The sequence below is a fragment of the Trematomus bernacchii genome, unplaced genomic scaffold (genome assembly GCF_902827165.1).
Source record: "Trematomus bernacchii unplaced genomic scaffold, fTreBer1.1, whole genome shotgun sequence".
In the NCBI taxonomy this organism is placed as follows: Eukaryota; Metazoa; Chordata; class Actinopteri; order Perciformes; family Nototheniidae; genus Trematomus; species Trematomus bernacchii.
This window is the reverse complement of record NW_022987611.1, coordinates 3,097,167-3,125,137: the sequence shown is the minus strand read 5'-3', so window position 1 is coordinate 3,125,137 and position 27,971 is coordinate 3,097,167. Positions and strand designations below refer to the sequence as shown.

At 41.5% G+C, this 27,971-nt stretch overlaps 2 protein-coding genes across 3 annotated transcripts in view; one reads left to right on the top strand and one right to left on the bottom strand.

Moving 5' to 3' along the window:
* On the top strand, positions 1-26,898 carry LOC117483620 (Na(+)/H(+) exchange regulatory cofactor NHE-RF1-like). 2 transcript variants are annotated; one of them, XM_034131997.1, is made up of 6 exons: positions 1-689; positions 19,577-19,744; positions 24,041-24,194; positions 24,337-24,380; positions 25,199-25,306; positions 26,205-26,898. In XM_034131997.1, the coding sequence occupies exons 1-6, from the start codon at positions 219-221 to the stop codon at positions 26,346-26,348; spliced, it is 1,089 nt and encodes a 362-aa protein (XP_033987888.1). In that variant the 5' UTR covers positions 1-218; the 3' UTR covers positions 26,349-26,898. The 2 variants fall into 2 exon arrangements, with proteins under 2 accessions (XP_033987888.1, XP_033987889.1); XM_034131998.1 differs by having other exon boundaries at positions 2-689; positions 25,202-25,306.
* LOC117483634 (caskin-2-like) overlaps positions 26,526-27,971 on the bottom strand; it is a 124,077-nt gene continuing 122,631 nt past the window's right edge. The window contains exon 23 of the mRNA XM_034132011.1: positions 26,526-27,971. Within this exon, the coding sequence (XP_033987902.1) occupies positions 27,869-27,971 (103 nt within the window). The 3' untranslated portion in view covers positions 26,526-27,868.

Sequence of the window (27,971 nt, the reverse complement as noted above, 5' to 3'; positions counted from 1 at the left end):
AGTGAGGTGGAAGAAGATTGCAACACAGCAGAGAGTTGACGGGGGGGGAGGAATGAAGCAGAAACACAGCAGCGGAAACTCTCCTGTCACTCAGTTCAGCGGAAGTGGAGCTCGAGTAAAGTCGGTGCGCAACAGGTGTTTTGAGTGACTCCTCTTTGTAAGCTCAGAAGTTTTAGTATAGTAAAACAAAAGTTTTAATTTGGTAGAAAAGTACCAACATGTCAAAGCTCCGCCCCAGACAGTGTGTGCTGGAGAAAGGGTCCAGTGGCTACGGGTTCCACCTGCACGGAGAGAAGGGCAAGACCGGACAGTTTATCCGGCTCGTGGAGCCAGACACTCCCGCCTCCGCAGCCGGGCTTCTCGCGGGCGACCTTCTGGCCTTCGTGAACGGAGAGAGCGTGGAGGGCGAGAGCCACCAGCAGGTTGTCGCGAGGATCCGGGCCACCGCCGAGGCTCTGGAGCTTATCGTGGTGGACTCCGAAACGGCCGAGCTGTTGAAGAAACAAAACCTCCAGTGCCGGAAAGAGTTCGTCACCGAGGGGATTCCCCTGTCTGGCGGGGACAGCGACTCTGAGCACGGGGACACACAGAGCAACGGCACCCCGAGGGAATGCACCCCTGCCCCGCCGGAGAATGGGGATGCTGCCTCGGAGAGGTCGGAGAGGCTGAGTGTCAGCTCCAGCACTAAGGTACCTTACTTAGTCTGGACTAAACTTATTATGTACATAATTCATAATTATACTGTGTATATTACATTATGGAACAGCAACGGGAGACACAAGCCTTGTCTCTACTTTAGGCTCTGATGAGTCACACTAACAAGGTAGACCCTTCGGTCAGAAGGTCAGCCCCTAACCTCCCGACCTGTGAATAAGCGATCCTTGTGAATACATCTTCTATCATGTCATTTTATATAAGGACACTATAATAATGAAGTCAAAAAAAGTTAGAAACTTGACCATGGACATGTATTCTTGGCCTTTTGAATCAGTTTGTGTTACAAAACATTCTTGACTGTTTTAAAAGTCTTCATTTTTATCAACTGTAAGTTTCGTTGCAAACTATCCAGGCTAAGTTTTTCATTCATTGCATAACTAGACAGTAGTTGTGCATATGACATGACAGGGGTGCTGCATATGCTGCATTCTTTTAATAATCTTAAAGGGGACCTATCATGCAAAATGCACTTTTTGATGTATTTTATACATAAATATGTGTCCCCGGTGTGTCAGGGAACTCACACAGCGTCAGAAAATAAAACCCTCTCTCTTTTCCTCCGAACCCAAATCTAAAAAAACGGAGGTACAACGGAGCTGATCCAGATTTGCGTCCGATATGACGTAATATCGGCAATGCAGACCCACGGCACTATCAAAAAGTTGCTATCAGAAACAATGCCCGACTGTTTTGGACGTAATATATGGAACATGATGGCATTTAAAGAGCAACTGGCAGGTTAGAGACCCCAGTGAATAAATGTGTAGGAAAATTATGTATACACTAGATTTTCAAAAAAATATACAGAAATATACACTACAGTGACATCTGGCGTCGTTTTTGTAAGACATTTTTACTTCCGCATAAATAAAGACCACACGCGTGTGACGTCACATCAGGGAGAGCGGCCGGTCTAACGTATGAATAAACATGGTTCACAATGCTAGTTTTGACACAGAAGAGGTTGAAAATGTATATTCGTATGCATATGACAGACCACAACCTTATAATTATGAGCCTGCTAGGCGTCCAAGAGACCAGGAGCAGCCAAGGATTAGAAGAAATAACGGCCATCGGAGAGAAATGGAGCTGTGGTGTGAGGAGAATCAGTGGAGAACAGGGCAGCTGTCTTGGTGAGTCGAATCAATTTTAGCCCTCTAACAGGGCTAAAACAGAGGGATATGAGGGATGTCTAAAATGCATGAACTTATCGGTATTTTGAGCAAAACGCATCATATACATGTTTTTTATGTATTTGTATATATCTGAGACCCATAATATATGCCTAAAAATAGCATACTAGGAGAACTTTAAACTATATTTCTTGGGTAAAATTGCAGACTACCTGGTCTCCAACTATCTCTCTGCCATAAATACTTGTTGATCATTGATTTCATTCATATACCAGCCCTAATAACCCAGTGTTATTAATATGGCTGTCTTTTATCTTCTTAACTGATCTGAGGCTGGCCCTGCCTCTGAGCTGCAAAGGTTATGTGAAAATAGATCTCCTATTAAGTAGCTACTTCCTGTGCCAGTGGAAGGCTACTGGCTGAGGCAGAACGGTGACACAGCTCAGTGAAATGTTCCTGTTCAACACTGTCCCCGTCATCAAACCGCCTGTCAGTCTCTGCTTCCCGTCTTTCCCCGTCAGGTTTGTCTTGTCGGACAAGATGCCCTTTATATTAGCTGATAGAATAGGGCTCTTCTTGCACAGGCAGAGCATCTATACTTCAGGGACGGATGACGGAAGTGTTTGTTTATTTGGAGCTAACAGGATAAATACATACTGTTACAAAACATCAAAGGTCCTTGAGGGAACTTGGCGTCAGACCTGCATTGATGTCCTCATACTTGAATATCTATTTTGTTGTAGCTGGACTTAATAGTTATTGTCCTTGTAAATTATTTTATCATCTTTCTATGTCTCCCAACAGGAGGCTAGATCAACCATTCAGAGTGTCTCTGGTTGGATGGTTATATACAGTGTATATATGTATATATGTATATATATATATATATATATATATATATATATATATATATATATATATATATATGTATATATGTATATATGTATATATATATATATGTGTATATATGTATATATGTATTATATATATATATATGTATATATGTATATATGTATATATGTATATATATATGTATATATGTATATATGTCTGTATATCGTGTGTTATATTGTATATGTATATATATATATTATGTATATATGTACTTATATATGTATGTTATGTATATATATATCTATATATGTTATAGTGTTGATATATTTATTGTATATAGGTATATATATATCTGTATATTGTATATATGTATATATGTTATATATATGTATATATGTATATATATTATATATATTTATTATATTTATGTGTATATATATCTACATATGTATTTTATTATATGTATATGTATATATATATGTTATATCTTTATCTGTCTTATATGTATATCTATATGTTATCTACTATGTATATATGTATATATATCCTATATTATGTATATAGTCTATATATATATATATATATTATGTATTTGTCTATATATATTATTTTCTAGTTTTATATGTATATATCTATATGTTATCTGTATATTATTATTATATATCTGTGTATATATATATGTATTCTGTATCTATATATGTTATATATCTGTCTGTTATCTGTTGTTATATATATCGTTATATGATTATATATATGTTTATTCTGTCTTATATATCTATATGTATATATATCTCTGTTATCTGTGTGTGTATATTATTATATATTATATCTTCTATATCTCTATTATATCTGTCTATATGTCTTATGTATCTCTATTATCTCTGTATATATGTTCTCTCTATCTATCTGTCTATTGTATCTATCTCTATCATATGTATATATGTATATATGTCCCTCTGTGAGAGCGAGTAGAAAACAACAAAAAGTTGGTCTCAAAAAGCTTCAAGCGCTGCACACCTCCAGTTGCATTCCTCCCTGATGGGACACATAGCAGAGTGTGAAAGCTCTGACAGCAACCTGTCGGGGGGGGGCGGCTAACTGCTTCAAACAATAGTTATTTTAGCCTGATTGTGTCTGGTTTGTCCAGGACTTAGTCGTCAAACTGTTTCACACTTTATCCTGGCCTCCACCCCACTGAGCGGGGGCCTTCTGTTGGTCTCCATAGAGACCTCCAGCAGCAGAAAGAGGCTTTGTCCACAGTGTTTGCATGGGGAGAAAAGCCTGTGGGCCTGGGAGGAAAGGAGAAGGGACTCTCACCTCAACAAGGAGGCCATGCTGACCCTGAAATACCTACTGCCTCACTGAACACTGCCAGGAGGGCTGCAATACAGTGAGGGGATTAAACAGCAGTTTGTTCAGGCTTTGTATATGTGAACATAGACAAAAAGATTACATTTTAGTATAATTTTTTTATTTTTTTTTATTTAGCCTTTATTTATACAGGTGTAAAATCTCATTGAGACACAAGGTCTCATTTCCAAGAGAGACCTGTCAGTGGTAACACTACCACACAAAGTTACAGACAGACAGGACACTAAACACAGAGGCAACAATAAAATACAACATCGTAAAAAAAGTAGCCATTGAAATCCATATAAAGTATTCAGATATAGCAGGTGCAAACACCCACAGATGATTTCTCCAGCTTTTTTAAAATTAGTTTAAAATCCGTGATGGGTATCAAACTGGTCAGCTTAAGTTCCTGCTGAAGTGTGTTCCAGGTCGAGGGGGCAGAGTATGATATGGCTTTTTTTCCAAGCACCGTGCGAACTGAGGGGACGGACAGAGTGATGTAATGTTGAGATCGTAGGCTATAGCTGTACTGTTTGTGTGATATGTAAGTGGATATGTAGAGGGGCAGCAGTCCAAGCATAGCGGTATAGATGAATTTGTACCAGTGCAGTGATCTGCGCATTGATAATGATGTCCAGTTGACTAAAGAGTACAGCGTGCAATGGTGTGTGAGGGGTTTACAGTTGGTTATGAACCTCAGAGCCCTATGGTAGACAGCATCCAGCAGATGAAGTGAGTGAGCTGAGGCGTTCATATACACAACATCCCCGTAGTCCAAGAGCGGCAAAAATGTGGCAGCTACAAGCCGTTTCCTCGCACTTGTGGAGAAGCAGGCCTTATTTCTAAAAAAGAATCCCAGTTTTAATTTCAATTTCCTTAAGAGATTGTCAATATGTGGTTTGAAACAGAGATTTTCATCTATAGTGATGCCTAAGTATCTGTAGGTGTTAACAGCTTCAATGGGGTTATGCTGTGCAGACATGATGCAGGGAAGAACAGTTGGTAACCTTTTCTTATTGGAAAACAACATGACTTTTGTCTTATCTGAGTTTAACACCAACCTAAGGTGGAACAGATGTGACTGAAAAGTGTCAAAAGCAGACTGCAGACGTTCAAATGCAAGGGCAACAGTGCTAGCACAACAGTACACAACAGTATCATCTGCATATAGATGTACAGAGGCATCAATGCTTTTACCCACATCATTTATATAAATAGTAAAAAGGGTCGGTCCCAAGACCGAACCTTGAGGAACACCTCTGGGCACATTAAGAAAGCTTGAGGAGAGACCGCTGAATTTTACACATTGCTTGCGATTCGAAAGATAGTTTGCAAACCAACCAACGGCTTGGTCAGACAGGCCTATATGAGATAACTTCTGGCATAGAATGCCATGGTCCACAGTATCAAATGCCTTGGATAAGTCTATAAAAAGGGCAGCACAGTAGCTCTTTGCGTCCAAGCTTTCGACAATGTCATTCACTACTTTCAAAGCAGCCGTTATTGTACTGTGCTGCTTCCTAAAGCCTGACTGGTGAGGAGATAGAATGTTGTTCAAGCTTAAATATTCTTTGATTTGATCATTCACCAGCCTTTCAAGTACTTTAGCTAAAATAGAGAGCTTGGAAATTGGTCTGTAATTATTCATCACCATGGGATCACCACCTTTCAATAAGGGGAGAACATTTGCAGTTTTCCAAACATCTGGAATAATAAATGATGGGGGCTAGGGCCAGGTTTAATATATTGAGGTTTTTGACCAAAAGTAAAAAGTTGATGCCTAACAGTGTATCCATTTCAAGTTCAACATGTGGAAATGTTACAGACTCACAATGTGTAACAGGTCTGTGTGCTCTGTACTTCCACTCCCTTTTGCAGGTGCACATATCCTAAGACTTTGAACCTCACTCTCAGAATGAGTCCTTGAGGCTGTCCTCATCTTTTTTCCAACGCATCATTCTTCTTCAGTGTTTCACAATGTCTCTTATCTCTCAGCTCATATAAGCCTGGGAAAGAACAATTAATCTGCCGCTGTATTGATTCAAGAGTAGTGAGTGTTATAAATCAAGATTACTGTTGTGTTACTCAATGTAGCAGCAGATTGGCTGTAGTCATAATGTGCCCCTATAGGGGCAACATACTTTCCTCTAACCTGCTCATGAGGCCTGTCTGTGGTATTGGAACTTTTAGACCTCTAGAGATTAGGGATGTTAAGATTCACCGATTCGCATCAGTGCACCGGCATAAACGTGCAAAATGCGAGTGCACCGGTTGAAAGAGTGCACATCGGCTACAGTTTGGGTTGAACTCGTGATCAGCATTTCCGCCAGGGGTGCGTCTTGCCGTCATTTGACGCCCTTATTCAGCTCGGGACGCCCTGAACGCGAGCCAAGGGCGTCCAAAAATATTAATAATTTGAGAGAAGATCGAGAGTTTTTATTGCTTGAAATGACGAAAAGGAAAAAGGACAAGGACATCCCTCTGTTGGAGGGGCAAAGGAGTCTGGTGGGATTATTTTCGGAGTATTGAGGATCGTTTCTCCGACATCGGCGGTGCCTGCTACAGGACAACACAGAACGTGCGCGATTTGGACGCGATGAGCGGTGCGAGTGGAGCACGCGCGTGAGCTGCGAGCACCAGAGCCTCGCAGCGGCGAAACTGAGGCTCCGTGGTAAACTGTGGTAACATGAAGAGCCGTTTGGGAGCCGAAACAGCCGGCGCTTTAAGAGAGCCGAGCCAAATGATCCGGCTCACTAACGTAAAAAGACAGTATCTATAAGCCCTACTTCCCGCCCATAGTTACCATGGTTACCCTTCTGTTTATTCTCCGCTGTGGCTTTTTGTCTCCCTCTCCGAGGCAAGCGTTTGCTCCCGCTGCTTTAATTCAATGCAATCCCTCCCCGTTGAGGCAAGCACTGTAATTCTCTCCGGTTAGTCCACCAGCAGATGACAAACACCCACCTCTCCGCCTCTTCCAAGGAACGAGGGGACCGTGCGGCAGAGTTTCAGTTTCTTTCGCCGGTCAAGATGTCCGTTAAAGTTTAAATCTTCCGGACAAAATTAGAAAAGTGCCGGTCAAAGGTCTTCTTTGTTATTTGTTGAGCTTTAAAACAAATGAATAACGACTCTATATAATAAAACACGGAGGACGGAGATCTTTTTCTCTCCCCCTCTTGACTTCATCAGAGCACGGCTCCCCTGTCCTGCAGGGGGGCGTGGTCAGCTGCAGCTCACAGAGATCAGCCCCGTAGACAGCAAACAGCACATAGAGCGAAATGAGGCATGGCTAAAATGCATGATCTGTTTGGTATTTTGAAAACGGAAACGTATAAATATACCTTATATAGGTATGGCCCTACAATATATCATTTAAATATAGCATGATAGGTCCACTTTAAGTTAAAGTTCAAAAGTATCAACATCAAATTATACTGAAAGTACCAAGTACTTGTTATGCCTAAAGGCCCACTTCAGAGTCATATATATTGAATTACTGTATTATTATCAGTGGTGGAAGAACTATTCAAAGTACACCCTGTAGCGAGTAAAACTCTAACACAGAAAATACCTGTCTATGCTGCCCCAAAACGCCTATTCAGTCATGCCAACGAGGGTCTGTTTCCTGTATTCCGGTGGATCAGGTCTATCACGTTGGTCTGTCTCACTTTCAGGATCGGACTCCGGTTCAAACATATACGGCTGTACGGACGCCATTGTAAAACTGATGTTCCGCTCGGAGCCGAAAAAAGCACTGTTAGACATGGGCGGAGCCTCTCTGGTGGTTGACTAATCAGAACAGAGTGGCCGAGCTGACCAATTGGAGCACACTGGGCTCACAGGGAAGGGGGGGCAGGTGCTCCAACAAGCCATTTAGGACAGAGAGTGAATACACATACTTTACAGAGATGCTGTATGAGAAACCAATGTGAGTTTGGAAAATTGCACAATATAAATCTATTTTAGTAGACCTCAACAATGGAATTATGATCAGTAGAAATGGCCATGACATGGGACCTTTAAATAAAAGTAAGTATTCTTAACGGAAAGAAACTCAGCTATCAGACAATATTAACAATTTTTAGCTCAACAAAACACAAGGGTAATAACAAAGGCTCTGAATTAGCACTAAGCGAAAAAATGCTAACGCACTTAGCACAGAACTCACGGTAGAAATATGTTATACTTCATCGGTTCTGCACAAACAATATATCAAAACTCAGGGCAGCGAAGGTGAAACCAGACAACACACAACTTAGCTTTACGGGGCCAAAACAGCAAATACGTCTTACCTTTGCTGTTTTCTGATCAAAAGTTTGTTCAATGGCATTAAAACGCATAACAACGCTGCTGAAGGTTAATCCAATGTCTCTGTGTCACTTTGAAATTATTACTGATAATCCATCGTCATATTTATGGCAAAAACTGAGTTTTCATATATAGTTACTATGAGAGCTACAGTACGAGAGTGTATGAGAGCTTCCGGTTTTGGGCATTCTGGCTATGCATCACTCATTCACCAATGGTAATGTTTAGATGGATTTAGGAACTTCCCTCTCGATACTATTGGCTCTATCGGTTAAAAAGAGATGTCAATCATCAAAATCGACCGATGGGTTCCAGATATATGGAAAATGCATCCAAATGACCCCAGAAGTGTTTTTTTTCTTTTCTAAACCTCTCTAGAAAGGTCAAATTTCACTTGTTTTGCATCAATCTTGATACAGGGTACTTATATGTTATAGTTTGGATTCCTAAAGCTTTTAGTCTACTATCCCATCCTTCAAGGGTGGTTTTCACTATAAGTAATGGGGCTTAACTGGTTAAGTAAAATTACAGAAGTATCAAGAGAAAATGTACTTAAAAATATGAATTCTGAAGAAATATGGCCTATGTATGTTGTTTGGCAAGACAAATTATTGATGTTTTTGTAACATATTGTATAATGTTGCTTTTTCGTACCTTAAACAGTTAGTCCACCAGTTACATTCTCAGAGATGCATTATGTTAAACGTGTATTACATGTTTTTTAATGCAACATCTTAATCCAAAAAGTAACTAAAGCTTAATAAATAAAACATGAATTAATATATGTAGGGAAGTAAAATTACTTTATTTCCCTTTAATTGTTGTGGAGTAGATGTCAAGTTAGTATTTCAAAATTGTAAGTACAGTACTTGAGAACATTTACTTTTTTACTTCCCATCACTGTATATGTGCAATGACATACTTATCATTTTGATGTGGTTGTTTATTATTTTTTACATTTTACAGACAAAGCGATTAGTTGATTAAACTAAAATAATTGAAATAGTGACAGGTACAGTCTCCTCTCATTCAGGAGCTGCTCTGGATCTTTTGGATCACATGATGATGTCCCAGCACTTTAGGGCCAGCCTGTCCACGCTGTTTTTTGAAACTGAAAAAAAAGATAGATGAATTGATCATTAAAATTACAGCCTGTTGTTTTCTTTCATACCTAAGTTCTTTGGTAAAAATCTATGTATGATTTACAAAAAAACTATTTCTAGTGCCAACCCAGCATTTTCAGTTTGACTGGCAGCCTGGAGGTCAGAGGGCATCTTCATGGAGCCTAGAGTTTGATAATGGTGCACAAAAACATACAGACGGATGTCCTCACATTAGATGATACCAATGATTTGCTGGAGCACATGTGTTAAATGATTTTTCCTGCTGACAGAATGCAAATTATTCCCAGAAACATCTTTAGAGAGTATGTGGTATTTGTTTGACCCTCATATGGGCTGGCCTCCAAAACACACTCCATAAAGAGCTGTGTGCGTCAGCTGACACACACACACACACACACACACACACACACACACACACACACGCAGCGTATTTATTAATTTTTCAGTATTTTCCACTAGAGATACATTTGAGCTGGCACTGCTGTGGTCAGGTCCCTCCCCCGCTCTGACTGGATGACAGAGATTTATAATCACATTCGTTCAAGCAATCCGGGGAGTGTCTATCTATGAGGAGGAGCCCCTACTCCTCTCAAACTGACTGCATTCATAGTGTGTTACAGATAGTCAGTACTTTCTAAATTGAGAATTCAGCATGACGTGACTATATGATTGTGTGCATATCGGGGGAAAATAAGCTCTCTAGAGCTAAATAAAAATAAAATAATCAAACATCAGTTCCCGGCTGTTTTCCAGGCCCATGTTGTAGTGAGTCTAAGCAAAGCAAACTTGTCCCTCCTAGCAGCTCTTCTGACGGCATCCTCATCTTTCAAGAACGTTATGGGTCCGTTTCGAGTTCCCCCCTCCTCCCCTGGCATTCCCAAAGCGTGCTAATCGGATGCCCCTTCACCTCAGCTGACTCCTTTAAGAGGAAGACACTTCCTCCTGGTCTCTGGTCCTTACTCTGTCTGTCAATGTTCTAATAATGTTTTCTACTGACTCTTATCTACGTCCACACAGACACATTCTGCACGCCATCCCAACTGTGTTTGAAGAGATGTGTGGAAGATTTACACTCATCAAAGGCCCCACTCACACGGGAACGTTTGCGTTTATGCACAGTATGCGTATTCAAAAAAGTATTCCGTTCACATGCATTCGTTTCATTTAACGTGTCTGTTCAAACGAGGCCGCTGGAAACGCTGTAGTACATATGCCGGGACTGTAAGTGGCGCTGTAACTTCCGCCAAAATACACCAAAAGCAACGAAGAAGAGCAGCCCGAGCAGCCCCGCAGCAATGTTGCCATGGCTACCCTTCTGTTTACGCCCCACGGTGTATTTAGCAACATGTAGTTCATGTAATTCTCCATGTCCACTTGTTGCTGATGGTTGTGGTAGAGGAGCTGTAGATTTTGCACTAATATCTGTAGCATGGTCAGTAGCAGTAGCACTAGCAGTAGCTACTGACAGGAGGAAGTGTGTGTGGCGATTGCTGGTATTCAGCGGGATATAGTCATTTCCTCAGCATATGGATAAATGCAACGGGGAAGTTAACTGAAAGAAACCGAATCTGTGGATATTGCATCGACCGACCAAGAACCACGTCTCTGTGGAGAGGACGGCTCAGAAAGAGAGATATTCTCTACAAACACCGGGTGAGATCCTCCTTTGTCAATATAATGGATCAATGCATGAAATCTGACTCTGTTTATTTTGTTTAAGGAGTATATTGGGCGTTAACAATTCTGGTTTGCCTTTTATAATATTATTTCATTCAAGAACCCCTTGTGCGTTTAATTAACACAGCTATTTTTGATAGTTGCTACAGCAGTGAGCAGGAGAGGTGGGGAGAGGTGGGGGGCTATCGCTATTTTTTCAGGAAATATTCGTATAGAGGTGATTACACGGACTCGGTTGACCCCCCAGAGCGTTTCGTTTGCAAATCTATCCACCTTGGGACCCGTTATCGTTTGTGGGGTCAGTTTCTATCGGCCTCGTGTAAATAATAGGGCTATACGCACGCGAAACTATGCAGATACAAGCAGTTTTCTCCTCGTGTAAACGGCGCCTTAGTGTGAGCTACAGAGACACCATAAACTAGATTCCCTTTTATTTAAACAAGATTAAAATAACAGGATTAAAGACCATCTCACCACTAATCGCTTTTGTTAGTGAATGCTGCTCATTTCTGTGTAATGCTTGTAGTTCTGATGCATGTTTTTTTATGTGAAATGTGTATTCTTTTTGTTTTAATGCTTCACATCTCCAATGTGTGTTGCTACCAGACCTCTGTGTGTGGTTTTCTCCTTGCTACACTGCACTGAGCTCAATGTGGCAATACATTATCTGTGAAAGATAATATATGTGGTTCAGTGCTGCTCGTTTTGATTCTGTCTATCACAGCCCTGTAGCACTATTCTTCTTGATCTGAATCCAGAGTTTCTGAGGGCTATATCTTCTACTTATTTTTGCAGATTGTATGGTAGAGGTCCCTCTGTCAGCAGACAAGTTGTTAACTGTTGGGTGGAACACATGAAGAAACCACTTCTTGTTGCTATAGTGCTGAAGCGTAGGCCTGTTATTGAGAACCATAATGTTACATGAAATGACAGATTGGTGTAGTTTGTGTTGATAATGTAGGGTAATAATTTGCTCCAGCAGTAAACAGAAAGCAAAATGTTCCATGGGGATGAGGTGAGCTCAGTCAGTGTGAGTCTAAACAGTTTGGACAGATGGACGTCACACTCCTAAATACACTGACTGCTTCACTCACTCTGATGTATTTACTGCAACACACACACGCACGCACGCACGCACGCGCGCACACTGTGGACACAGGGTTCTCTAGTTATCCAGGTGATGATTAGGAGAACACTGTGTCAGCAGTCTGTGCTGACCTTTTTTCAGAGCAAATTCATAATACATACCTTAACCCTTAATACATTTGAAACCAGTCCAAAAATGACACCATGGTTTATGTGCCATTACAAGAAGAAGATGTAGACATTCACTATATAGACAAAAGTATTGGGCCACCTACACATTACACCAGTGACGTGCGGTGAGGTTCATGGCTGGTGAGGCACTGACTCACTGAGTCAGATTTACAAATATTATATTTTGACCTTAATCGAAATATTCGGTTATTTTCAAAAGCTTTTTTTGTCTGATGCTTCGATTCATTTTAAACAGACCGTTCAACAAAAGGATACCCAAAATCTAAATATTGGATTGTTCTTTCTTAGTAAGATCCCATTTTCATTACAAATGTGGTCTTACCTTGACTTGAAGATGAATATAAGTCCATGCTATCCAGTGTTAATTTTGGCAGCTGTTTTTGATGTAGTCTTAGTCTTAGTCTTTAGACGAAAATGGTAATTAGTTTTAGTCACATTTTAGTCATTTCTAACCTTCATAGTTTTAGTCTAGTTTTAGTCGACGAAAACTCAAAACGTTTTAGTCTACTTTTAGTCGATGAAAAATTACATTTTAGTCAACTTTTAGTCAAAATGTTTTCTCTCTTTAAAACCAATTCAGTTAGGCAAATACAGGTTTCTGACATTGTAATCAAGGTGACAGCATCAAGTGTTGAAATTCGTAAAGCAACATTTCACTCTCTTAACACTTTACTTGTGTAATATCTAGGGATGGGTATCATTAAGGTTTTCTACGGTACTACTAGTCTTATCAATACTGCTTATCGATCCGGTACTTTAACGGTATTCTTGTATTTACTTTTGTTATTTTTTAAAGGAAAAAACTAACAAATTGTTAACCGAATTAATTGCTTTATTTAAAATGTGAAATAAATTAAATATATATAATTATGTTAAAATATTGTACTGTACTTGAGTAAAATGTTGAGGTACTTGTACTTTACTGGAGTATTTAAATGTTTTGCTACTGTGTACTTCTACTCCACTACAGTTCATAGTTAAATGGTGTACTTCTACTCCACTACATGTATTTAATACCTTTAGTTACTTTACAGATGTGGATGAATGATGTGAAATATAATCAAGTGTTAACTCAGACTTTAGTAAATTCACAAGCTACCCTGCAGTATACAGATATATAATATATCATTCAAACTAGCTGCACCTTTACCAGCTTTGAGAACACTTTAATGATCAATCATTATAAAACATATCATATATATTATTCTGAAATGGAACAATCTGCACAATCACTACTTGTACTGTCGCTACTTTAAATATATTTTGATGATCATACTTTGACTTGAGGAACTCTTCCTACACTATGGTATTTTTTTACTTAGCGACAAGATCTGAGTACTTCTCCCACCTCTGCACACCTGATGTGATAACGTTACTCGTAATTGGGGCAACAGAGCTACGAGTTAAGGAAGTCGAAAATTGTGCATTTCTCCGACTGAATATGCCGCCTTTTGGCCGGCTGTTTGGACAGACTACTCTACTCGTGTCAACGCGCTAACGCGAAAACATGGCAAACGAGCTTTGTCCACATCGAGCCTTGTAGTGTCTCTATACTTCTGAACACTCCGTCCCCGGCAGATCTCTGTGTGCCGCTGCAGCGTGTCTGTTAGGCCCCGCCCCCCGCACACAGAGAGAGAGTTAGGCCCCGACCCCCGCACACAGAGAGACACAGGGAGATCGCTCTTCTGGAGTGAAGAGAGCGGAAATAATGATATTGCAAGTTAGAAACGTAAGATGCATTTTGACAGACAAGACGGGCAATTGGGGGGAAATATGCTGCATTTTGAATGTCCGCTAGTCCACCATTAACACCTTAGTCCCGTCTCGTCTCGTCAACGAAAACTAAATATACATTTCGTCAAATTTTCGTTATCAAGAATCTATTTTTAGCTCGTTATCGTCTCGTCTTAGTCATGTAAAAAAGGTCGTTGACGAACATTTTTCGTCATAGTTTTCGTTGACGAAATTAACACTGATGCTATCCTTCTGGACAACAATCTCTATTACTTTTTTGTAAAAGTCCTCCTTATCTTCCTGTAGTTTCAAAAGTCTAGTTTGTTGTTTGCGTCTACCGTCTCTGTGTAGAATAACAGTAGCAACAAGAACCTGTGGGCTCACGTGCGCCCCCTTCAGTGCGGCAGAGGTTATGGCTGCCTCCCCTGGTGCTTTTTTCATTGCCGTTGTACGATGAGACCAGCGGGCCTAAATATCATATATACGTGAAATAAGTTATTTAGAGACTATGGATGGTGAGGATAAATGTAATAAAGGGATCTACAAACATTACATTGGTGACCTACAGTGAGATGGGAACAAGCTTCAGGCCCGCTTTCCAGACAGTTTCTGTGGGGTGACGCATTCTGAGGTGAGGCAGAGCTCATCTGTGCCTCACCTCACCTCACAGTAACTGGCTTGAGCGCGCTCACAAAATAAGTGGCCGCGCTAAATTAGTGCCCGCGCTCCAGCAAGTTACTGTGGGCTTACGAGAGGCAGAGCACGTCCCTGCCTCATTTCTCATCGCTCCCGTAGCGGAGCTCGGCACATTTGCTGATTTTGACTATAAAAAGCGATTGGAATCATACATAAATCACATTTACAACACAGATCAGTGGAGACATTTTATTATTATTACTATTTAGTTTTTCTTTAGTTGTTTTTCCGTTACATTGGAGTATGGCAGGTGAGGCTCTGCCTCACAGAAGAGCAACCAGGTCAGACACTGATGTTGGACGAGAGGCTGGCTCTCCGTTCTAGTTCAAACCAAAGGTGTTCAACGGGGTGGGGGTCAGGGCTCTGTGTGGGCCAGTCAAGTTCTTCCACACCAAACTCATCCAACCATGCCTTTATGGACCTTGCTTTGTGGGGCTCAGTCATGCTGCAACAGAAAAGGGCCTTCTCCAAAATGTTTCCACAAAATTGGAAGCGTAGAATTGTCCAAAATGACTTTGTAAGATGAAGCATTAAGAATACCTTCACTGGAACTAAGGGGCCCAGGCCAACCCCAGAAAAACACCCATAGCATTATCTCTCCTCCACCAAACGTTACAGTTGGCACAATTCAGTCAGGCAGGTAACATTCTCCTGGCATTTGCCAAACTCAGACTCGTCCATCAGACTGCCAGATAGAGAAGCGTGATTGGTCACTCCACAGAACACGTTTCCACTGCTCCAGAGTCCAGTGGCGGCGTGCTTTACACCCCTCCATCCGACGCTTGGCATTGTGCTTGGTGATGTAAGGCTCGATGCAGCTGCTCGGCCATGAAAACCATGAAGCATGAACCATTGTTTAGGCTGGCCACTCAAGTGTCGCGAGTGTTGACAGGGGGCGGGGGAGCACGCTCATGAACTGTTAGCGCAGGAACCTCCCAACGGCTGCGGAGCGCATTTGCGCCGCATTTGGGCATAAGATGAGGTTTGAGTCTGCGTGATTTGCGTGTAGGCAGGGGCAGCAGGCATATCGTTAGCTAGATCTGATGAGAGAGAGAGAGAGAGAGAGAGAGAGAGAGAGAGAGAGAGAGAGAGAGAGAAGAGAGAGAGAGACGATAGAGAGAGAAAGCGAGATCTATAGAGAGCCTCTATATCTACTATAGCTCGCTCTACGTCTAGCGCTATCTCTTCTAGCTCGCTCATACTCTCTTTCTCTCCTCTCTCTCGCCTCTCTCTCTCTTCTCTCTCTCTCTCTCTCTCTCTCTCGCTTCTCTCTCTCCTCTCGCGCTCTCTCTCTCTCTTCTTCTCTCTCTTTCTCTCTCTCGTACTCTCTCTCTCTTCTCTATCTCTCTCTCTCTCTCTCTCTCTCTCTCTCTCTCTCTCTCTCTCTCTCTCTCTCCTCTCTCTCTTCCTTCTCTCCCTCGCTCTCTCTCTCTCTCTCTCTCTCTCTCTTCTCTCTCTCTCTCTCTCTCTCTCTCTCTCTCTCTCTCTCTCTCTCTCTCTCTCTCTCTCTCTCTCTCTCTCTCTCTCTCTCTATCTCGATAGCTCTAGAGAGGAGAGAGAGAGAGAATTATTAAATATGTAATCAACTTAGGCATCCCTCCCAAAAAAAAATTAATAAAAATATTCATAACTCATATTCGAATACCTGAATAATTATTCGAATACCTGAATAATTTCGAATATTCGATTAATAGTTCCCATCCCTAGGTAGTAGTCAGATTTGGAAGAGCTGAGAATGTTGTTTACTGAGGATTTTATAGGTTTACAGTATACGTGGCTCAGCTAATCATTATCAAAGACCCAAGCTAACATATCAATGATTATTAAAAGAACATTTTGGGTCTCAGCTGTAACAGTGTACCGACTAGGCTAAGGACCCGATCCCACCTGTGGCCCTCATGTCATCCCCTTTCATACTTTGCATTCTGTTTGTGCTTACTCTTCACTAAAAGTAATAGCTTACTTTGAATTGAAACACATTTTTCCACAGTTCTTTATTCAGCAAAATTGGCCAATGTTGTCAATTATAAATGCTGTCCAAGATCTTTGTCTAAATCTATCAATATTTCGTTTCTTATTAGAATCACAAACAATGTGTTCAGAGGAATAGTATATGTAATGCTATGTACTGTTAAATTCAGTGATTTCATTTTTTCTAGTATAAGTAATGTGTGCTTTTCATTTCTTTATTTAATAAGTTAGCTTATTCTTATTATTGCATGCCTTTTATTTTTTACCTACTATGCCACTTTTTGCTGTAAATGTTCCCGCTGTGGGACTAATAAAGGATTTCTGATTCTGAAATTCCATCGCACCGAGGCATGGAGGTGGACTGAGGTGGAGCACTCTGTAAGGTGTTACCCCTACTTTGTGGAAAAGATCAGAATGTTTGAGATGTAGCTTTTTCTCTCTATGTAAATGTTTCTCCTCACACAGTTAATGTTTCAGCCTCAGTTCAAGGTCCTCCCACCAGCTCTTATTGTGGCACCCTGTTGGAAACACAGGATCTGATGTTTAACTACAGCTGTAAAACCATTAACCTCACATAATAACCAGCTTGGGGAATGTTTACAATGCTGCCTCTCGTACCATCGCACTTCAACTGATCCTGCATTCTCACTGCTGCTGTAGGTGGCACATCTCTGTTGTGTTTCTGAGGTCTGACATACAGATATGGTATTTTCCACCAGAGAACTCTTCCCAACAGCATGTGTTAGCAGCACACATTGTAAATGATGTCAGTGATAGCATGTTGGGGAGAGGCTGTCATCATGCAGCACCCGCTCTGCTCAACCTGCTGTTTCCTGTGCACGCAGACATGAATAATCACTGAAAAGAGAAAGTAGTACTCAAATGTTCTCCTACAGTATGTGTCACTATGTGCCATATTGGTGTGGAACTTAAAAAAAATATATATATATACACAGTAGATAGATATTTAGAGTGAGATAATTGTAGTGTTCAGCCCTCCGGTTGTGTACTTTGCACCTCACCTGTTATATCATCCTGATCATCTTTATTAACAGCCACAGATTATGTCTGCTGGGTAATAAATGTGCAGTGCTATCCAAAGGTCCACCCAGCATCACACTGACTCACTGAATGTTTCAGCAATCATCAACCCCCCTGCCATTTAAACTCAATGTGTAATCCATATGTGTGGGTGAGAGGCTGAGGGGGGGGTGTCTGTCCCGAGTCTTGAATGCTGAGCGTGCAGTGGTTGATATTTAATGCTCGCTTGTCAGGGAATCATTTACAGACACACTGATAGTGTAGATAGCTGAGCGTTTATCAGATTAATAAGAGCAACAGGTGGAGCTTCTTATCAGGGCACAAGCACATGTTTGCTAGAGATGTGTGTGGAGTATGTGTTACTAAATGAATGATGAAACGACAAAGAAAGGGCAATGTTTTTATTTTCCTTTCAGAGATTGGCTCCCATACATGTCTGCAACCCACAATGTCTGTACTCAGATGGTTTACTTAAGTTAAAGTAGCAATAAACAGTGTACAAATACTGTGCTAAAGTAAAAGTCCTGCGTTCAAAATTGTACATAAGTAAAAGTAAACAGTATTAGCTAAAAAAAAAAGACTCTTAACAAAATTAAAAGTACACGTTATGCAAAATGGCTATTTTAAGATAAGATAAAATAAAATAAGATGTACTTTATTGATCCCAAATTGGTTCATTAATGTGTTCATCACTTTAATGTTGCATTTGGTAAAAGTGGGGTTTATTTGAATTACCTTACATACTTCTGGGTAGCTTGACCTATGATAATATATTACAATATGTGTCGATTTAAATATAACGGCAAATAAACTAAATATGTAAAATAAAGGTAGTGGAGCAAAAACTTAAACATTAGCTTACAAAATGGAGTGGAGTAAAATTATAAAGTGGCTAAATGTGAAAATACTCAAGTATAGTAAAAGTACTTTGATTTTGTACTTAAGTACAGTATTTGTGTAAATGTACGTAGTTACATTACACCACTGCAAATACGCATCATACAAACAGTATGTATAGGGAAGTTATATGAAGTGCCTCCCTGACATGTGATGGTTGTGTGGCCGTGGAATCTGTAGGACTGTATTGGAGACATCTGAGATGAATAGCATACAACATACAATTAAATATGTATCATATGTCACCTTAATTTAATCTCTACTGGTCACATGGTTGGTTATTGATTTCTTCCTGCTGATGACCATAAAGACAGGAGTATTAGAGATGGACACTCTGCTGCGAACAGCAATTATATTAACATCTGTAGTTCTCTTAACGACAATGTGCGTAGTTCTCATAGCTTTGGAAATTACGCCCATTCTCCTCGGCATCACGGATGTCCGAGTTATCCAGTGTGTCGATTTTGTCGGACGTCTGCACTGAGGAGAGCAGCTGCCACGGCAAGTTGTTGTTCTAGATGGCATTCAATCATGTCCAGACTGCTGTTCCAGCTAATCAAATCAAATACAAATTAGTTCACACCCTGGGCCATTTAAAACAATTGCATCACGATTAGTTTTTTAGCTCAACCGATTTTAATCTTAACGCAGCTGTACCGATTTTTAACCGGTTCACGATGCATCGTTACATCCATACCTTTCAGAGATTGTGAAGAATTGTGGATTTCTAAAGTCAATGTCCTAATAAATCAAACTTTTCACCCAAAATTGTGTGTGTGTGTGTGTGTGTGTGTGTGTGTGTGTGTGTGTGTGTAGGAGAGGGGGGGTCTGCGGCCTCGTCTCTGCCACATCCAGAAAGGCAGCAGCGGTTACGGCTTCAACCTGCACAGTGAGAAGTCCAGGCCGGGGCAGTTCATCAGGGCCGTTGACGACGGTTCTCCTGCACAGCGGGCCGGACTCAAACCACAGGACAAGATCCTCCAGGTACCACACACACACACTGAATGGATATGGATGGAGTGAAATGGTAGAGCAGAGTTGAAGGACGAGAACAGAAAGACTCTGCACGCAGATCAGGTTTCTGACAGCTATTAAAGAAACAGTGAGTCAGCAGACAGAATACTTTTTAATCACAGCAGGGAATGTCCCTGTGTGCTTTGAATAATGAATACTTCAGGAATACTAATGAATACTGTCCACTGCTTTTTAAAGGGCTATTGTAGCATTTATTTCATACACGCTCATAAGAGATCCAAAAACACTGCATCCTACACACATCCTGCCTGCTTCCTCCCACTGTGTCACTGTAAACAGCAGGTCTGAAGCCGTGTTGAACAGGGTCTGCGTTAATCCATTTACTAATCCCACCCTGCAGGGGGGGGCAGAGATAGTATTAATGAAATAAAACCAGAACTGTACAGACTCAGTGAGATGAAAGCTCTTTCTGTGAGGGTCACCGAAGAGGAATGAAGTAGAATGTTCCGTACCAGCTGTCGATGTCCACAGCCTGTGGGAGTACACCTAGAGATTCCTGACGATATTCCCACCTTGGACCTTCCTCCCCCAGAATTCTTCAGTTCCTTATCTCCCAGGAGCGTGATTAATTTGGGCTGTGGGAGTGTGCTGGTGCCCTGTAGTAACACTCCACTCTTCTATCCATCATCACTCCTCACTACATCAACAACATTGGCATCTTCCCTTACCATACGAAAATCATCATTCACAGACTTAAAACACCGGAGTATTTTCATTTTAAACAGCTGTCATGTCGGATCCGTAGTTCAGGTGAAGTAGAAAGAATCGTTTTTAGATATTTTATCATCAGTCATTTTTAATGATGCCTTTTATGATATCTTGAATTGAATAAGAATATATGACCCATAAAAGTTTAAAGTGATAACATGTTCCACCTTTAATATGGAGGCCCAAAGTGTTCAATATTTAATAACTGAGGCATTGTGGGAGCTCATTGATCTGTGTGAGCTCCTCTGTTAGCCTGCCGTATGCTACCTGCTGCTGGCTGTTGCCTTGGTTACAGATCTGCAACAGTGACTCCACATCTGTTTATCTGATCTCAAGCCGTTACCACAGCAATTCCCGATGTGCACACAGAAAAGCATTCACATTTCTGGTTATTACAATACTTTATATGGCACTTGCAGACATAATGAAATATATAATCATATCAATATACTCAGGAATCTGTCAGGAAGCACCTGATTTTCTCTGATGTTGCTTCAATGTGAACAACAAATCTGTGTTGAGTCTGCAAGAGAGCTAGCTAATATTAGCTGATAGCAGCCAGTCCTGCAGTGAGCTAACTGCTAACGCTAACAGGGGCTTCATGGAGAAAACTATAATTCCTTATTGAGAAATATTATAATGCGCTCAAGATCTTTTAATAACAAAATAGTATTTTGCAAAGGTTACATCATAATGTTTTCATGATGTGTTCAAATGTAAAATGTAGTTTTTGGTAAGAAACTTGCATTGATCCATTTTATGAAGTAGATTTTTACAGCAATAAAGTATAGGTTCAAGGCTTTTATTAGTCATACGTACATAGCTACAGTGTAGTTATGACGATGAAAATCTTAGGTCACAGGCTCCTCCAACAGTGCAACACAACAAAACTGAAAAACTGAAAAAATAGTGCAAGTAAATACAAAAAATAAAATAGTAAAATAGTGAAATAGTGCAATAAGAGTCTATATACAAGTGATTGGAATATGATATATTAGATCAATAATTTGTAAGTTGCAGTCAGACGAATGTTATGGATGTTGTTTCAAAAGTTCAGGTGTTTAACAGTCGTCTTATGGCCTGTGGGATGAAGCTGTCCCTGAGTCTGGTGGTTTTAGTCCTGATGCTGCGGTACCGCCTGCCAGACAGTTTGTGGCTGGGCTGATGGGGGTCTTTGATAATCCTGTGGGCTTTCTTCATGAGCCGCTGGGAGTAAAGATCCTCCATGGATGGCAGCTCCGTCCTGGTCGTGTCCCTCTCTCTGCTGCTTCCTGTAATCCACAATCAGCTCCCTTGTTTTGCTGACGTTGAGATGGAGGTTGTTATCCTGGCACTAAGATGTCAGGTTTTTGACCTCCTCTCTGTACGGCGTCTGGTCGCCGTCGGTGATCTGGCCGATGACGGTCGCATCATCAGCAAACTTCACGATGGTGTTGGAGCTGTGTGTGGCCACGCAGTCGTGTGTGAACAGGGAGTAGAGGGCTGAGCACACAGCTCCGGTGTTGAGGATCAGGGTGGAGGATGTGATGTTTCCCACCCGCACTGCCTGGGGTCTGCCCGTCAGGAAGTTCAGGATCCAATCACAGAGGGCGCTGTTGAGCCCGAGGTCTCTGAGCTTGATGACCAGCTTGGAGGGCACAATGGTATTGAAGGCTGAACTGTAGTCAATGAACAGCATTCTCACATATGTGTTCTTCAGGTCCAGGTGTGAGAGGGCAGTGTGGATGGTGAGGGCTATGGCGTCGTCTGTGGACCTGTTTGCTCTGTAGGCAAACTGCAGGGGGTCCAGAGAGTTAGGGAGGGAGGAGGTGATGAATGATTTGACTAACCGCTCAAAGCACTTCATTATGATGGAGGTGAGTGCTACTGGGCGGTAGTCGTTGAGGCAGGTGATTTTTGTCTTTTTGGGGACAGGAACGATGGTGGAGTGTTTAAAACATGTGGGGACTACAGACTGCAGCAGGGACCTGTTGAAGATGTCTGTGAACACCTCTGCCAGCTGAACTGCACACACCCTGAGAACACGGCCAGGGATGCCATCAGGTCCAGGAGCCTTGTGTGGGTTAACCCTTTTAAAGGATTTACACACATCTGCCCTGTTTAAAACAAAAGGGCAGTGTAGCTCCTGGTCCCTCTGTACCTCCACAGCCTGGCTGCTCTCGAAGCGAGCAAAAAAGCTGTTCAGCTCATCTGGGAGAGATGCGCACGCAGACACTCCCGCAGCACCCCCCGCTGCTCCTTTGTAGTCTGTCATTGTTCTTAGTCCCGCCCACATGTTCCTGGTGTTACAGCCTTTGAAGTCAGATTCCACCTTGTCTTTGTACTGTCTCTTTGATAGCTCTCCGGAGTTCATACCTAGATCTCCTGTACTCCTCCAAATCTCCCGCTGTGTGCGCGATAGTGCGCGCTTTCAGCTTGCCGCGCACCTCGCAGTTTATCCAGGGCTTTTGATTTGGGAATGTCTGTACAGAAACCTTCGGTACCACGTCATCGATGCATTTCCCAATGTAGCAGATGACCGTGTCCGTGTGTGTGTTGATGTTGTTGTCCTCAAACACACTCCAATCCGTAGATGCAAAGCAATCCTGCAGAGCTGAATCTGACTCCTCACTCCATCGTTGTACTGTCTTTGTTACCGGTCTGTCCCGTTTGAGTTTCTGCTTGTAAGCAGGCAGCAGCAGCAGTGAGATGTGGTCTGATTTGCCGAAGGGAGGGCGAGGGAGAGCCTTGTATCCATGTCGGAATTAGCAGTCCGATCCTGGCGAAATATAGTGAATCCGTCAGGAACAATGGCGGAGTCCGGGATAGCGCGGTTGAGCCAAGTCTTTGTGAAAATGAACACGGTACAGTTCTTAATGTCCCGTTGAAAAGCAATCCGACTACTGAGTTCATCTAGCTTATTTTCCATTGACTGAACATTAGCCAGAAGAATACTCTGAAGAGGGGGTCGGTTTTCGCGTTTCCTCAGTCTCACGGGACCCGTTCCTCCTGCGTCTCTCAAGTAGGCAGGCAGCCGTGGCGGGTCTCCATTGTCTGACGGTGGGCTGTTGTCCACAAAGTTTCTGATGTGTAGAAGTTCCTCTCTGCTATATTGTATAGCAGAGTTGGTGCGGTCGGCTCGCACACGGCAAAAGTAAATAAACACTGAAAAAATAAGAAAAAAATAAAAAAAATAAGTGTTGACTCGTATACTTTGGAGATTTGTGATAGATGAGTGTTCTTTATTTTCTCCAAAGCTGGAGGAGTTGCTTGGCATCACAATGATTATCCATCACTCATGCTAAACCCTCTACTGCCCGAGTGATGAGATGATTTAGTTATTACCCAAACAACTGACAACTAATCTGCGACATTTTTTAGTTAGTGAATTGTAGTTTTAAAAAAAAACGATGGTTTCAGCTTCTGAGAGGATTTTAAATGTAGCTGTAAGCTACAAAAAGATAAGATCACTATTTTATGGAAAAACATTGAATAAGACTGTGTTCTGGTTAGAGGATCTATAACCAATAACTTTGTCCCCGTCTCCTGTCTCCTCAGGTGAACGGCGTGTCAGTGAAGGACATGCAGCACTCGGAGGTGGTTGCAGCGATCAAAGCAGGAGGCGAGGAGACGTCCCTGCTGGTGGTGGACGCAGAGACTGAAGAGTTCTTCAAGATGTGTGACGTGCTGCCCACTGAGGAGCACCTCAGCGGTACCACACACATTTGCTCTGAGCTTTTAAGAGCTGCCACTGTCAGGAACTAAATCACTGCCATTCCATGATGACTGTCACCATGTTAAACCATGAAAGCAAAATGATGAGTGTCTAATAACTACGTCTTCCTCCCCTGCAGGGGCTCTGCCTGAGCCAAAAAGAGCAGCAGAGGAGGAGGAGGAGGTGAGGAGCACCACACACACGCACACACACACACACACACACACACACACACACACAAACACACACAAACCCTACACTTCCCATAATCATCATCATCGTCTGGAAAAATAACCCTGAGTTAACAAGCAGAATGGTCCTTTATTAAGCAGTCAGTATGAACTAAAATGTACACACACACACACAGCTTGGCCCCTCTGGTGACATTGTGTCTGACCCTTCACCATGGCAACAGGAGCTGTGCAGTGTATTTCCTCTCGGTCTCAGAGTCCTGGAGGATCATGGGATTGAAGTGGCTTTAACTCGTTGGGGATTATGCTAATGAGAAGAATAGCGAGCAACAACAATCCCTCATTCAGCAGCCCTTACATAACGTGTGTGTGAGTGTGCATTCTAACAACGTCTGCTGTCACTCCTATGTTTGTACACAGTCCTGCACTCCACTCCCAAGGGGATATATGCACACAAAAAAGTATAGTAGTATATTTATAGTCATTTAAGTTTGTTATAATATATTCTGAACAGAGCTAGTTTTCTGTTTCTGGTTCAGAACAATGCAGTTGTTCTGGTTTAATCTGTTCATGTGCCGAAGCGGGATGTTTCAGAGAGCTCTCAGCTCAAGTTGACTGCTTACAATGTGACTGCAGCACGTCGCCCCCTGCTGGACAATACAAACCATTTTTTTCATCAGCGTTACACAGCTGTGCAACAGAATGATGCCATTTGTTTGTCAGCCTCACACATATAACCATGTCACCACAACTGATGCATTGATCAGTTCATATTGGCCCTTTCAGTCAGTGTGAATGCTCCTCTGTCAGCAGGTGGCAGCAGAGGTGAAGCCCAAAGTCTCCGTGAGCTCTTCAGCCTCCAGCGCGTCCTCCAACGCCTCCCTGCAGGGGCCGGGAAGCAGCGAGCCCCCTCCCCAGGTACAGAACAGCTCCTCACCCCCCTCCTGTCAGCTTTATACTGCTGCATAATAAGTCAATACAAATAAATAAGCAATACAAAATATAAAATCAATAAAGATAGAATAAATGAATTTAATGAGATGTCACTGCAGAAATACAGCCAATCATTTGAATACCCTTAAAATGATTGATAGCAGTAATAATGGATACGCTGTAAGTCATGAAGTTTCAAGGTTCCAAAAAGTTTCGGACTTAGTAAATAAAGCGGAAACATTTCAAGGAAATGACGTAAAGATCTTTTTGGAGATATGTCACAAAAATAAAACTGTAATATTTGAGTTGAAGACATCATTTGAGTTTTGATATTTTACAACAGTACAGTAATACTTAGTGGTCCTGGATGTTAGTAAGAGCTGTACCTGGCCATAATGTTGATATTGATGGAAAAATAAAGTAAAGAATGTGATGTCATCAGATATTGTGCTTTACTGATATTCAAATGAAAAAAAGAATATAACTACAATTATTGGTAACTATTATTGGTAATCTGGAACCATTCAATGTTTATCATATTTCTATTCAAGTATTAATCGTTTCTCTAATTTCAATGTGTGTGTGTGTGTGTGTGTGTGTGTGTGTGTGTGTGTGTGTGTGTGTGTGTGTGTGTGTGTGTGTGTGTGTGTGTGTGTGTGTGTGTGGTGTGTGTGTGTGTGTGTGTGTGTGTGTGTGTGTGTGTGTGTGTGTGTGTGTGTGTGTGTGTGTGTGTGTGTGTGTGTGTGTGTGTGTGTGTGTGTGTGTGTGTGTGTGTGTGTGTGTGTGTGTGTGTGTGTGTGTGTGTGTGTGTGTGTGTGTGTGTGTGTGTGTGTGTGTGTGTGTGTGTGTGTGTGTGTGTGTGTGTGTGTGTGTGTGTGTGTAGGTGGAGCCCCCCGCCCCGGCTGACAGTCTGGGTCTCAGCTTGTCTCTGGCTCAGGTTAAAGAGAGAGCTCGTCAGAAACGATCGGCCAAAAAAGCTCCGACCATGGACTGGAGCAAGAGGAACGAGCTGTTCGGCAACTTATAAACCACCACCACCCCCCCTCCCCCCCATTTTCCATCTTCACCCTCTACCCTTACCCTGCTCCCCCTCAACCTCACCCCCCCCTCACAGGAACGGTCCTGTCTGCCATGTGGATTTGGTTTTCACTTTTGAGACACACCAGATTCCTGTGGACTCATGAAAACAGTATTATTTGATGACTTTTTTTTTTTTTTAATTGAGCTTTTCCACTTTGTTTTAATAATGTTCACACACAGGAAAGAATGATAATACTTTAAGAAAAATGTTTTAAAGAGACAAATAATGTAGTTTGCACTTGAAAAGGACAACAAAAGGATTAATAGGACATAGGGGAAAGACTGTTGAATTTTAAATGTCAGATTTTGATGAATGCAATCAGCAACTAGAATGAAAGAATATCTCTGCCTCATATGAATAACTCCTTACTGCCAACATGATGTATGTGAGGGACTGCGTCTGAAATCCTGTATTATTCAAGGTAATCACATTTTATTTTTCATTTGGCTCTTGATAGATGATTGTACATACATAAATAAACATTTTATTTGACTGACTTGAGAGAAATGAAGCTCCTCAGTGGTTTGTGTGATTGTTCTGCAGTGGAGCTCTGTTGTTCTGCTGCTCGTTACAGTGATAAATGTAACATTTGGATCAAATGACACAAAGTCTGCTTTGTTTTGCACTATTCACCTTTGAAACAGTAAATTGATCATGAATCAATATTTTTTTTAATAAACAACTGTCATCACCCATGATGAGTAAGCGGGGGGGGGGTGGTGTGTGTTGTGAAGCAAATTGTCCTTTAAATGATTTTGCCCAATTAATTGGAAATATTAATTAAAATGAAAAAATACAACAGACTTGAACAACTTTCATTTTTGTAATGCATAGTTTAAATGCTTTTTAAATTATACATTTACTAAAATAGATCAATTTATTAATTTATTATATTTTAACATAAAAGTCTTGAATAATTCTGTGTTGGTGTTCAGTCACTTTGAAACGAACAAAATATTCCGACACACGTCACTGCCTCTGAAATGTTTAAAAGCATCTCCATTGTGTGAGAGAGAAGAGCTGTAAATCAAATCAGGAATACGCTGCTATAAATACCACATAACTATATTTGCCATATGTTATAAACAATAACATATTTACAACACAGTTGTGCTAATATATATGAGAACGATTGAAACAGTGAAATTATACGAACTGTATTTGTTAATACAAAAATAAAGACATATAAATATACTCGATATCTGACACAGTGATACATTTACAGGCCAACTCAATGGACTCTCATTCCCTAGAGTGAGGACACCCTGCTGCTCCGGAGTGTTGCATCATCAGCTGAGTCCTGAGGCAAAGGGCTCCCGTTGAAAAACTGGGCAATAATGAGGAACAGTTGTGCAGGAAATCCTCAAAATGTGCACTTCTATAAAAGTATCTATGTTATTGAATCAAAGGATCATCTGTCTGATATCTGTTGCTCTCTGGGAAACTGGGGGGCAGAGTTTGGGGGGTCACTCTAACATGGCGTCCAGCTGGTCAGCCAGGTCATCGAACATGTTGCTGATGTCGTCCAGAATGTTTCCTGCTGCCTTCACTGAGCTGTGGGACACAGGA